Source organism: Mus caroli, unplaced genomic scaffold (genome assembly GCF_978045245.1).
Source record: "Mus caroli unplaced genomic scaffold, Mus_caroli_1 scaffold_10, whole genome shotgun sequence".
NCBI lineage: Eukaryota > Metazoa > Chordata > Mammalia > Rodentia > Muridae > Mus > Mus caroli.
In genome coordinates, this window is record NW_028227265.1 from 17,760,804 (window position 1) to 17,773,723 (window position 12,920).

At 48.1% G+C, this 12,920-nt stretch overlaps 1 protein-coding gene across 1 annotated transcript; it reads left to right on the top strand.

Annotated features, from left to right (window-relative positions):
* Positions 1-1,346: 1,346 nt before the first annotated feature.
* LOC110300407 (chymotrypsinogen B) lies at positions 1,347-6,253 on the top strand. The gene is made up of 7 exons (XM_021170577.2): positions 1,347-1,398; positions 3,486-3,589; positions 3,679-3,758; positions 3,864-3,942; positions 4,349-4,529; positions 5,606-5,739; positions 6,092-6,253. Exons 1-7 carry the CDS (start codon positions 1,347-1,349, stop codon positions 6,251-6,253), a joined length of 792 nt encoding a protein of 263 aa, XP_021026236.1.
* The last annotated feature ends 6,667 nt before the right edge of the window (positions 6,254-12,920 follow it).

Consider the following 12,920-nt stretch of genomic DNA (forward strand, 5'->3'; position numbering starts at 1 on the left):
CATTTGCTGCTCTGGAGCCTCAGCCTGGAACGGTGCCTGTCCACAGGACAGAAGGGACTTGTGTGCATTCTGTTGAGAATGTGTTCGGTTGCACGTCCTGCTAATGTGTTCCTCACACCAGCCACAGGTGCACCATGCCATGCATGTGTGCCAACCCCCATAAGTAAATGCAATTTTTTAAGAATGCGTGTTGGCATTTTACCTGCAGGTCTGTCTATACCTCCCGTGCATGCAGTGCCCAAAGAGACAGAAAGAGGGAGTCAGATCCCCTTGAACTGGGGTTCCAGACTGTTGTGAATGGCCATGTGGGTGCTTGGGTCCTCAAACCTGGGTCCTCTGGAAGAGCAACCAGTGCTCTTAGTCCCTGACTCATTACTTGAGTGCAGTAAATAAACTAAAGCTTTATACAAAGACAAAAACTTTCTCCTCTTTCTCCTCCTTTTCCTCCTCTTCCTCCTCTCATTTCTCCTCCTCCTCTTCCCATTCCTCCTCTTCCTCCTCCTCTTCTTTTGAGACAGGCTCTCATGTAACCTAAGCTAGCCTAGAACTCAGTATGTAGCTAAGAGTGGCCTTGAACTTCTGATTCTCCTGCTTCCACCTCTGGAATGCTTAGATTATAGTGTATGCCAGCACATCTGGTATGTTGAGGTGGTGGGAGCCGGACCCAAGGCTTCATATGAGTTAGGCAGGCACTCCAATGACCACAGCAGCCTCACATGGGGTTACTGTCCTATTGCTATAGGCAACATTCTTACTTCTCCTCTCCACACTTAGACTGTTTGGTTGGGACTGGAGACAGGGTGTGTGAGCCTTGGATAGTCCTGACTGGCCGTGTAACCCTTTGTTTTAAATGAGTGAAATGCATTTGTGGTCATAGACCATCAACTCACTTGGGCTTCCAGCCACCATCTTCTTTGAATCTATCCTGGGACTGCCTTCCATTAAGAGCTGGGAAGCCTTTCTGTGTCATCAGGATGGCCACTGAGTCTCCTAGCCCACCTCCCAGAAAGTCTGCATGAGCAGGGCTTGGCAGCCCGTGTGCTCCTGTGCCAGAAGGGCTCTTGCCCACAGAGCCCTGGGGATGCTGGCCACTACCAATGTTCATGGGCACTGTTAATCAGAGCAGCTGTCCTTTTCCCATGGGTTGGGCAATGCAGGCTAAGAGCCAACAAGACAGTGATAAGGAACTTGGTCCCCACTTCCACCCAAGGTCTCTGGATAACAGGGAGGGGGGCTCTTGGACCTTTCTGGTTGGATGGGGTCATGGGGGTTGGGCGGGGCTTGAGGACCCTAGGGGACATAAAAGAGCCTCAGAGTAGGCAAGCTTCATTCCCTTCATCAGCACCATGGCATTCCTTTGGCTTGTGTCCTGCTTTGCCCTTGTGGGAGCCACCTTTGGTAAGTGCTGGGACTCACCTGGCCTAGCCAGGCACCATCAGAGGGGAAGAGGGCAGAGAGGGTTTATCCTGAAATAGCTGATCCCCCACTCTTCCTGTTTGAACCTTATCTAAGGACCAGTACCCTGAAGCCCCAGGAAGGACAGGAGTCCTTCTAGGACTTTCTGGGTTTATGCCCTACTTCAGGGGCAAAAAGACCTGCCTGGGTCCAGCTGTGGTGTGTAGATTCAGATGTGGCTGAGGTAGGGGCATTCTGGCGGCCCAGCAGGAGCCGGCTGGCAGATGCTAAGAGTTTTGTTTTATTTTTGATGTTTTTGTGTTGTTTTGTTTGTTTGTTTGTTTGTTTGTTTGTTTGAGACAGGATCTCACTCTGTAGCCCAGGTTAGCCCAGAGTTTACTATGTAGCCCAGGCAGGTTCAGACTTCGGTTCTTGCCTAGGTCTCCTAAGTGCATGGGTTAACGACTTATGCCACCACATCCAGCTTACTATTTTGCTTTTCATTTATAAAAAGATGAAAAGCGAAAGGGGGAGAGATTAGCTAGGCTGCAGAGCTAACCTAGTCCTAGCACTTGGGAGACAGATGCTCCTTACAGAAACAGGGTCTCTTTTAGTCCAACCTGATCCTCCTTGCCTCCATCTCCCATATACTAGGATGCCAGGCATGTCTTCCCCACAGTCAATTTCAGAGGCACACACACCCCACCATTTATTTTTTATTGCTGTTGCCATCTTACCCTGTTGCTCAGCCTGGCAACTCTTGGGCTCGAGCAGTTCTCCAACTTCAGCTTTCAGAACAGCTGGGACTACAGGCATTTGCCGCTAACCCAGCCTCAGAAACTTTAAGAATGATAACCCAGATTCAGCCGAACTTCTGTCTGCTCCCTCCCTGGTCCCATTCTGAGTCATTTCTCTTCGGGCTTACACAAATGTGCTCCATATTTATAAATCCATCAGCAGAGAGCCTCAAAATGACACAAATAGTGGTTGACTCTGTCATTTTTCCAAGGTGCTCTTTTCCCACTCAGAGTGTGGTAGATCCAGGCACGTCACCATGGAGAGCCATCTCGCTCACTTAATTACACTCCGCTATGAGAACGCATCACTCTCGTTTCCCATGGTTTTGGCTAGTATAAAAATAGATGACTATGACTTTGCGGGGGGGGGGGGGGCAGTGTTCAGTCATCGACGGAGAATCTTGTCCATTTCGTAGTCTCTGTGCTCAATAGAGACAGGTACTGGCCCCTTGAGTGAGTCGGAGGACTTCAGAAGTGGAGAGGCTGGTCACAGGGGCCACAGTGTCCACTGTACAACCAAACTGTGAATGAACATCCACCAGCCACTGTAGCAAGTGATTCCTCCTGCATGCCCGAGATGCCTGACCACTCCCCCCACTTGTCTCCCTCTTCTGTGATGTGTTCTTTCATGATGTAGAATCAAAGTCCCCCTTTTCTTTCTTCCTCTTTTTTCTTTGCTTTTTTTTTTTTTTTTTTTTTTTTAATTAGACAGGGTCTCACTATGTAGCCCTTTCTAGCCTGGAACTCTCTATGTAAATCAGACTGGTCTTAAAACCAAAGATGTCCCTGCCTGTCTCTTGAGTGTTGAGATTAAAAAAGTGCACCAATATACCTGGAACAAAGTCTAATTTTTTTTAAAATTAAGGAACAAAGCCCCCCTTTTAATCCCAGCCCTGGGGAGGCAGAGGCAAGGGATCTCTGAGTTTGAAGCCAGCCTGGTCTCCAGAGTGAGCTCTAGGACAGCCAGGGCTACACAGGGAAACCCTATCTAGAAAAAAGGGCAGAGGGTGGAGAGAGAACCAAATTTCACATGATGAATAGCTATTGAAATAGGCAGGTACCACAGAAATGGCTAGCCTGGCGGTTGAGTCTGACAGCCTGGTGGTCCAGCTTGTTTTCTGTTCCTTCTCCTGTGACATGCCTGGCTGGGGGTAGCTGTGCCTCTTTTCATCCCTGGGGGAATAACTGGGGTCAGGAGGGTCTGGGGGGGGACCCAATGTTTCCAGGGGAGGTGGTATGGTCTCAGCGGGGTCCGGGTTGGCTGTGACAACATGACTACCACTGTCTCCCCAGGCTGTGGGGTCCCTGCCATCCAACCCGTGCTGACCGGTCTGTCCAGGATCGTCAACGGAGAGGATGCTATCCCTGGCTCCTGGCCCTGGCAGGTGTCCCTGCAGGTGAGAGGAGGATTCTGGGAACACGAGGGCCTGTACTGGGGTGCTGCCAAGGTGGGAGGCACTGACATTACTTTTCATTCCCCCCCCAGGACAGAACTGGCTTCCATTTCTGTGGGGGCTCCCTCATCAGCGAAAACTGGGTGGTCACTGCTGCCCACTGCGGGGTCAAGTGAGTCCCAGGCTACGTTGGGGTTCTGCTTCCAGCTTTGTTTGGGGATGGGGAAGGGATTAGGCCCCATTCTTTGTCTTCACCCCTATGTGTTTCAATGCCTAGGACAACCGATGTGGTGGTAGCTGGAGAGTTTGATCAGGGCTCCGATGAAGAGAATATCCAGGTCCTGAATATCGCCCAGGTACACAGACTGATGGACGCGTCAGGGGCTCAGTCCACAAGATGGGCGAGCATGCCCGGGAAGAAGCCCTTGGCTCCTTAAAGGACAGGAACACAATGGAGCTGGGGCCGGTCTTAGAATTCTCTTTCTTATTTTTGTTTTTGTTTTTGTTTTTCCAAGACAGGGTTTCTCTGTATAGCCCTGGCTATCCTGGAACTCACTCTGTAGACTAGGTTAGCCTTGAACTCAGAAATCTGCCCGCCTCTGCCTCCGGAGTGCAGGATTAAAGGCGTGTGCCACCACGGGCTCTTTTCGATCTCTTCTGATGGGGCCAAAAGGGAAGAAGCTTGTCCCCTGGACCCCGGCAGAGCCCAGGTGTCCCCCTCCCCGCACCCCCAAGTCTTAGTTGAGCTTCTTGTCCCCACAGGTTTTTAAGAACCCCAAGTTCAACTCCTTCACCGTGCGTAATGACATCACCCTGCTGAAGCTGGCCACTCCTGCCCAGTTCTCTGAGACTGTGTCTGCCGTGTGTCTGCCCACTGTTGACGATGACTTCCCTGCTGGGACACTGTGTGCCACCACTGGCTGGGGCAAGACCAAATACAATGGTGAGTGTGGCCTTGCCCAGCGGAAGCTGTTCTTGGGTCATGCTGCCCAGGCAGCAGGCTCTTCTAGCTGTGACTCCCGCTGTCTCTCTGTCTGTCTTCCTTCTTTTAAAAAAAAATTAATTGAAATTAATTTATTTTATTTTGTTTATATGAGCAAACTGTTGCTGTCTTCAGACACACCAGAAGAGGGCGTCAGATCCCATTACAGATGGTTGTGAGCCACCATGTGGTTGCTGGGAATTGAACTCAGGACCTCTGGAAGAGCAGTCAGTGCTCCTTAACTAATGAGCCACCTCTCCAGCTCGCCCTTTCTTTCTTTCTTTCTTTCTTTCTTTCTTTCTTTCTTTCTTTCTTTCTTTCTTTCTTTCTTTCCATCCTTCCTTTATTTTGGTCTAAATTCCAATAATAATATGTCTTTCCATTTCTTTTCTTTTCTTTCTTTCTTTCTTTCTTTCTTTCTTTCTTTCTTTCTTTCTTTCTTTCTTTCTTTTTTTGTGGTTTTTCGGGACAGTGTTTCTCTGTGTAGCCCTGGCTGTCCTGGAACTCTCCGCCGGCCATCTTTCCATTTCTTAATTGAAATTTGTTAATTAAGGCTGGTCGTGGTGGCACACTTTAATTCCCAGCACTTGGGAGGCAAAGCCTGTGAGTTCCAGGCCAGCCAGAGCCAAATAATAAGACACTGTCTGAAAAGAAAAATTATTAACTAGTAATCTATAAAATTAACAATTATTATGCGTCAGTTAAGACTTAATATTTAAGACTGACTCATCCAACACAAAGGGTTGCTGATAAGATGGGGCCAGAAGGAAGCCCTTGGCCTCAGCAGGAGGGATTCTCTCTGAGCCTGGTCTTGATTGTACATCCCATCATGGGTCTCTTAAGTCTCCCGCAGGGTGGAACCCGCGCTCTCTTGAAATAAATCTTCCACACTCACTGCCCATGGTCACAAGGGCCAATCCCTGCCTGTGGTGGAACCTGACAGCAGCTCTCCCTGCCGATGCCTGAAAGGACCCATGGTGGTACCCAGTAGGCTGGTGGGCCTAGGGACCCTGACTCCATTCCCTCTGTCCCTGCAGCCCTCAAGACCCCTGACAAGCTGCAGCAGGCTGCCCTGCCCATCGTGTCCGAGGCTAAGTGCAAGGAGTCCTGGGGTTCCAAGATCACGGATGTGATGATCTGCGCAGGCGCCAGTGGCGTCTCTTCCTGCATGGTACAGCTCCTCCCACCCCCGCGACCCACTCACAGATCTGCCTAACCTGATCAGGCTAGCGGAGAGCACAGGGCCCAGAAAAGGATGGGCCTCAGCTAATAGACACCCCGAGGAGGCATCTCTGCCCAGACGGGCGCTGTACTGCCGGTACAGAACCCACTCTTACCTGTGAGCTGTCTGTGTCTCTTACTCACAGAGGGAAGATAAGGGTGTAGGTCTTCCCCAGGAGTACAGGAGCACAGCTGGGGGTGTCAGTGAACCCCAGGGAACTGCCCTACACTTTGCCTCACACCCCACCGGGTCTGGGTACCCTTGTCAGGCTTGAAGACAAGTCCTTTACCTTTCTCTACAGGGTGACTCTGGTGGCCCCCTCGTGTGCCAGAAGGACGGAGTCTGGACCCTGGCAGGCATTGTGTCCTGGGGCAGTGGTTTCTGCTCCACTTCCACCCCTGCCGTGTATGCCCGAGTCACTGCCCTCATGCCCTGGGTTCAGGAGATCTTGGAAGCCAACTAAGTACACGGTCCTTTCCTCTTTCCTCCTCCTCCCCCTCCGTGCATCTACAATAAAAATCATCTAATTAGAACATTGACTCTCTCCGTGTCTTTGTGGTCCAGAGGACATGAGCCTGGAATGATCCCTGCCATCTACCAAGGGAACAGATTACTGGCCCCTCTTTAAGCTACGTAGACCCTGAAGGCCCTTCTTTCTGCCTCCCCGCTTCTTAGAACCCCACCCTAGGTCAGAACTCGGGCTATTTCGATTAGAATTAGCTAGACCCACGGCGTTCTCTGGAAAGCTGTGTAGTCCTAGGCCAGACTATATATCATCCACAGACCTGAAGGGTCAGTCATCTAAAGGTGGTGAACCTTGTGCTGGAGACATACCTATTTCTCTGCCTTTAGGCTCCCACTCCCCATATCCTATCAGCATCCTTCCTGCTTCAGACCACACCCTTGCCTTTGCTCCAGACTCTGAGCTCCTCATCCCAGCTCTAGGTGTTAAACCACCACCCTGTGGCTTCCACCCTCTCATCTCTCCCTGTTCCCACTATTTTCTGCCCTTAGGGAGTTTAGAGGTCGAATTACCCCCAGGGTTCAATCTCTCTACCTGGTTGCAGATGGAATGGCTCCCCCTTGTGCTAGGGCTGCTTCCTGAGAGGGTACCTGACCTCAGCAGCAATTATCTCAAAAATGATAACATTTCTTTCTCGTGTATTCTTCAGTAGGGTGTCCCCCCTCTCTCACCTGCCTGTTACATAAGGCCCTAGTGTGACTGTTCACATAGAGCGCACTGGATAAATGTTTATTCCTTTATCAGTTTAAGGCATGTTTTCTTTACTGATTATAATATGTTACCACATTCACTTAGTGTGCACGGGCACACATGGGTGGGCATGTGGAGGTCAGAGGGCAGTTTCCTGGAGCTGGGTCTCTCCTGTCACCAAGTGGCTCCTGGGAATTGAACTTGGGTGGGTTATCCGGCTTGGCAGGAAATGAGTTACTGGGCTATCTCACTGCTCATCTATCTATCTATCTATCTATCTATCTATCTATCTATCTATCTATCCTGATAGCTTGCTTTCTATCTATCTGTGTACTGGGAATTGAACCTAAGGCCTACCTGCAGGTAAGCACTTGTTTGTTTGGTTTTTTATTGTTGTTGTTGTTGGTGGTGGTGGTGGTGGCTTTTTGTTTTTTTAAGACCCATTATCTCTCACTGTGTAGCTCCCCCTGGCTGGCCTCAAATAAAAAAAAAAAAAAAATCCACCTACCTGTGCTTCTGGAGAATTCTGGGTCAAAAGTGTGTGCCACTGCACCAGGCCTCCTTGTTACATTTAAGAGGGGTTTTGAATTTTCTTTGGATGCTTTCAAGACTGCGTGGCTTGAACCCGTTGGTGTTTGGTTCTGTTTATTTGCTGCACTAGGGTCAGAACCTGGGGCTTGTGACTATCAGGCCAGTACTCTGTCCTCTGTCTCTGAGCCATGTCCCCTGCTCATTGCTTTATTCTGTACTTCATTCTTCTTTGAATTTGTGTGTGTGTATGTGTGTGTGTATGTATGTGTGTGTGTATGTGTGTGTGTGCTGTGTGTGTATGTGTGTATGTGTGTATATGTGTGTGTATGTGTGTGTATGTGTGTGTGTATGTGTGTGTATGTGTGTGTATGTGTGTGCTGTGTGTGTGTATGGGTGTATGTGTGTGTATGTGTGTGTGTATGTGTGTGTATGTATGTGCTGTGTGTGTGTATGGGTGTATGTGTGTGTATGTGTGTGTGTATGTGTGTGTATGTATGTGCTGTGTGTGTGTATGGGTGTATGTGTATGTGTGTGTATGTGTGTGTATGTATGTATGTGTATATGTGTACACACACACATATGAGATATGAGACAGGGTCTCTCAGTAGCTTTGGCTGGCCTGGAACTCAACTGTTCAAGTTTGTAGATGAGACTACCTTCAAACTCAGAGATCTGCCTGGTTCTGACTCTTAAATTGTGGATCAAAAGACAGTGGATCAAAAGTGAGCTGAGCGGTGGTGGCACACGCCTTTAGTTCCAGCACTCGGGAGGCAGAGGCAGGAGGATTTCTGAGTTCAAGGCCAGCCTGGTCTACAAAGTGAGTTCCAGGACAGCCAGGGCGATATAGAGAAACCCTGTCCTGAAAAAAACAAACAAAACAAGACAGTTGTGGTGCTGGTGAGATGGCTCAGTGCTTGTCCTGCAAGCCTGATGATCTGAGTTAGACCTGGGGACCCACGTAAAATGGAAGGAGAGAACCCACTCGACAGAGTTGTCCTCGACCTGTACAAGCACGTGCTGACATATATGTGCCCCCCCCACACACACACACATGCAATAAACGGAAATTAGCTGGGTGTGGTGACACTCACCTTTGATCCCAGCACTTGGGAGGAAGAGGCAGGTGGATCTCTGTGAGTTCGAGGCCAGCCTGGTCTACAAAGCAAGATCTATGACAGCCAAGGCTACACAGAGAAACTCTGTCTTGAAAAACACAACAAAACAAAACAAAACAAAACAAAGAACTTAAAACATCCAAAAAGTTGTTTACCTTTTAAAACCTGTTTCAGAAAATTTCTCAGCCATCCCCTTCCCGATATTACATCTGCCTATCATTGGCTGCCCTCGGGACTCTGCTAATGTATATGATAACGGGTTAAATGATTGTCTAATTATGCATATTAAAAACAGGTTAAATGATGGCCAACAGGGACATTTCATCTTTGTGTCTGGGACTTATAAATGCTATTTTGTAAGGAAAAAAAAAAGTCTTTTGTTGTTGTGTTTGTTTTTGAGACAGAGTCTTGTATGTAGCCCAAGTTGGCTTCAAACTTTCTATGTAGCAGAGGGATGGCCTAGAATTTAAAATTAAAAAAATTTTTTCTTTATGGGAGGAGATAGGGAGCCCAGGAAGTAAGGGTGGGTAGGTAGTAGTGGGGGGTTCAGAAGAGGGCATCAGATGCCCCAGAGCTGGAGTCACAGGCAGTGGCTAGCTGCCGGATGTGGGTGCTAGGATACAACTCAATTCGTCCGAAAGAGAAGCAAGCTCTCTTAACCTTGGGTCTTAGTGTCAGCCCCAACCTTGAACTCCTGCTTCACCTACGCTCTCTCTCGGAACTGGCTTGTGCCACCATGCTGCTTGTATGTGGTGCTGGGGAGGGAAACAAAGGGCTTCAAGTTTGCTAAGCGAACACATCAAACCCTGCCAGGCTTGATTGTACGATATGATTCCATCACAGATCTTGACATGAGTAGAGCGGTTTGAGTCCTAAATCCCACCACAAGGCTCCTGAGAGAGAGGTTGAGGGAGATGAGACACAGACAAGGTGGAGGTGTGAGGCTGTGACCAGCCAAAGAACACCATTGGCTAGAGGCTGAGCATGAGGACACGCCCCCTCCGGCCTTCTGATGCAGGGATCGCAGCACAGCGAGCTCAGTGGGGAGCTTCCAGCCTTCAGAACAGTGAGGGGATGGATGCACCCGTGCTGTTTGTAATCTCTGTCGCAGCCGATTTGGGAAACAAGCACTCTGAAGATTTGTTCTTGTTTTAATTTCTCCCAAGTCATTCTTTTATTTAGTCAGGGGTTTGTTTGTTTGGTTTTTGTTTTGATGGTAAAAAGATACCATTTTCTGCCGCGGTAAGGAAGCTCTCTCCTCTGAGTCTCACTTCCCTGAGTACCTTGATAATGAAGTTGAATTTTGTCCCAGGCCCCTTCTGCATCAACTGTTTTTGTTTTTTGTTTTTGAGGTACGCACGGTTTCTCTTTGTCACCCTGGCTATCCTGGACTAGCTCTGTAGACCAGGCTAACCTCAAACTCAGAGATCCACCTGCCTCTGCCTCTGCGTGCCAGGATTAAAGGCATGCACCACGGTCTAGCTCGTTTATGAGATTTTTATATTATAAAGACTTGAATAAAAACATGGAAGCAGGGCTGGAGACATGGTTGAAGAGCACTGGCTGCTCTTCCAGAGGACCAATTGGCTACCCTCCCAATGGCTGGGTTCAATTACAACACCCACATGGCAGTTCACAACTGTCTGTAACTCCTGTTCCAGGGGATTCAATACACTCACCCAGACACAAGTGCAGTCAAAGCATCAATGTGCATAAGATTTTTTTTAAAAAACATGAAGGAGTAATATATTTTTATTTCTAAAGTTATAATCTGTCAAATTTGCTCACGCCAAAGAAAGAAAGAAAGATAGATAGATAGATAGATAGATACATAGATACATAGATACACAGATACATAGATACACAGATACACAGATACACAGATACACAGATACACAGATACACAGATACATAGATACACAGATACACAGATACACAGATACACAGATACATAGATACACAGATACACAGATACACAGATACACAGATACATAGATACACAGATACACAGATACATAGATAAATGTGTGTAAGCCGACATGTGGGTACTAGGAATCAAACCCAGACCCTCTACAGCAGTCAGCCCATGGTCTTAGCCTTTGGATCATCTTTCCAGTCCTTTCTCTTCTTTCTTGAGACAGATTTTCATGTGGCCCAGGCTGGCCTCAAACTCTATATGTAACTGAGGATGTCTGTCAACTTCTGATCCTCCTGCCTCTGCCTCCCCAGGGCTGTGATCTCAGGCATGAGCTACCACACTTGGCTCTCAATAGGATACCATCTCTCTCTGAGGTGATGGTGGTAAAGGATAGATAGCGGCATCCTCTGCCACGGTAAGGAAGCTCTCTCCTCCTCCTCTCCCTTCCCTGAGTGCCTTGATAATGAAATGAAGTTGGATTTTGTCCCAGGCCCCTTCTGCATCAACTGAGATGGTCATGTGACTCTCCTCCTTCCGTCTAATGGCTCGGTACATTACACTGCTGATTTTCTCATGTCAAATCACCCTCTGCACACTTGGACCAATCCCGCTTGGTCAGGGCATATAATCCTTTTAATGTACTGTTGGATTCACTCAGGTGTGGTTTGCGGAAGGTTTGTCTTCGTTTGTATTTATGAAGAGCGTTTGGTCCGTAATTGCCCTTTCTTGTGATGTAATATTGCTCTCCCCAATTCACTCTTGAACGCCCACTTTATGGGATGGTGCGGATGAGTCCTCATATCCTACTAGCTGAGCTTCATCTCTAGACGATGTGATGTGATGATGTGATGTGTGGATGCTCCTTCCAGAATATGCCGAACATAGAGAACAAAGGAGACTTTCTGATGTCGTTCTCTGACACTCTCCACTTTAATTTGTTTGAGCCAGGACCTTCTCTCTGTGAATTGAAATTTGCTGTTTCAGAGAGTATGGTGGGCCGACAAGCTCGCAGGAGTCCCCTGTTCCCTAAAGCTGGGATTACAGGCATGTAGGGTCATACCTGCTTTTTAATTGGGTCCTGAGGATTTTAACTCCTGTTTCCCAGCGACCCCTGCTTGTTACTTCTGAGCAATCTTCCCCCTCTTGCTCCAGTGTACGTCTCAGGGGAGAGCAGGGTGCAGAGCTCAGGAATGTGCAGTTTGAGGAGGGCTCCTACCACGAGCACACATGCTGCTACCAAAAGTCCCGGAGCCGCCCTGTCTGTCTGCAGACTCTTCCTGTGGCAGCCACTGAGATGATTTCCCACCACAGCGCCATTCCTGCAGCCTGAGGCAGCATCCAGGGTATCGTGAATTAGAAAGCAGTGCAGAGGGCTGGTGAGATGATTCAGTGGGTAAGAGTACGTACTGCTTCTTCCAAAGGTCCTGCGTTCAATTCCCAGCAACCACATGGTAGCTCACAACTATCCCTAATGAGATCTGATGCCCTCTTCTGGGGTGTCTGAAGACAGCTACAATGTGCTTACATATAATAAATAAGTTAACCTTTTGAGAGAGAGAGAGAGAGAGAGAGAGAGAGAGAGAGAGAGAAAGCATCTCGGAGCATTTGCCATCTCAAATGTGTGTTGGGCAGGGGTTGTTTTATTTTGTTTTGTTTTTGTTTTTGAGATCCGATCTCGCTGGGTTGCCCAGGCTGGTCTCAGCCTCCCAGGGTCACTCTGCCTCAGTCCCTGAAAACTGGAACTACAGGTTTACAGGATGCCAGCCACCTGTTTTACCTTTGGGTAAACTGAATCTTTTCTGAAATCTGAGGAATGCACCTCCGTTATTTCTTCAAATGGAGATTTATATCTCTTTGACTTCATACTCGGGCTCCTTGGCCTGCAGTTATCTGAGTGCTGGCATCTGATCTTACACATCACTTGTCTTATTTTTTTCTCTCTCTCTCTTTCTTGTTTCTAAGAGCGTTCCTTACCCTGACCTAACTCACTAATTTCTCTGAAGCACTGATTTTATTATGAGCGGTCACCTATTATTGTTACTGCAATCACAACAGACTGTTTTTGTTGTTTGTCTGTTTTGAGACAGAGTTTTACTCTGTAACTTAGGCTGGCCTGACACTCACTATGGAGTCCATTCCGTACTCAGAGTCATGGCAATCCTCCTGCTTCAGCCTCCTGAGTGCTGGGATTATAGGCCTGAGCTACCTACCATTCCCCTGGCAATAACTCTAGTTTTGACACCTGGTTTGTTTTGTTTTGTTTCTGTTTGAGACAGAGTATAATGGTTAATCTTGGTTGTCAACTTGGCTACATCTGGAATGAACTACAATGTAGAAATTGAGGGCAGGGCAC

Excerpts from the sequence above, each read along its gene's own strand:
- LOC110300407 (XM_021170577.2), top strand. The coding sequence starts at position 1,347 with ATGGCATTCCTTTGGCTTGTGTCCTGCTTTGCCCTTGTGGGAGCCACC. Across the intron at positions 3,759-3,863 it reads GCTGCCCACTGCGGGGTCAA|GACAACCGATGTGGTGGTAG; the intron begins GTGAGTCCCAGG and ends TTCAATGCCTAG. Across the intron at positions 4,530-5,605 it reads GGGCAAGACCAAATACAATG|CCCTCAAGACCCCTGACAAG; the intron begins GTGAGTGTGGCC and ends CTGTCCCTGCAG.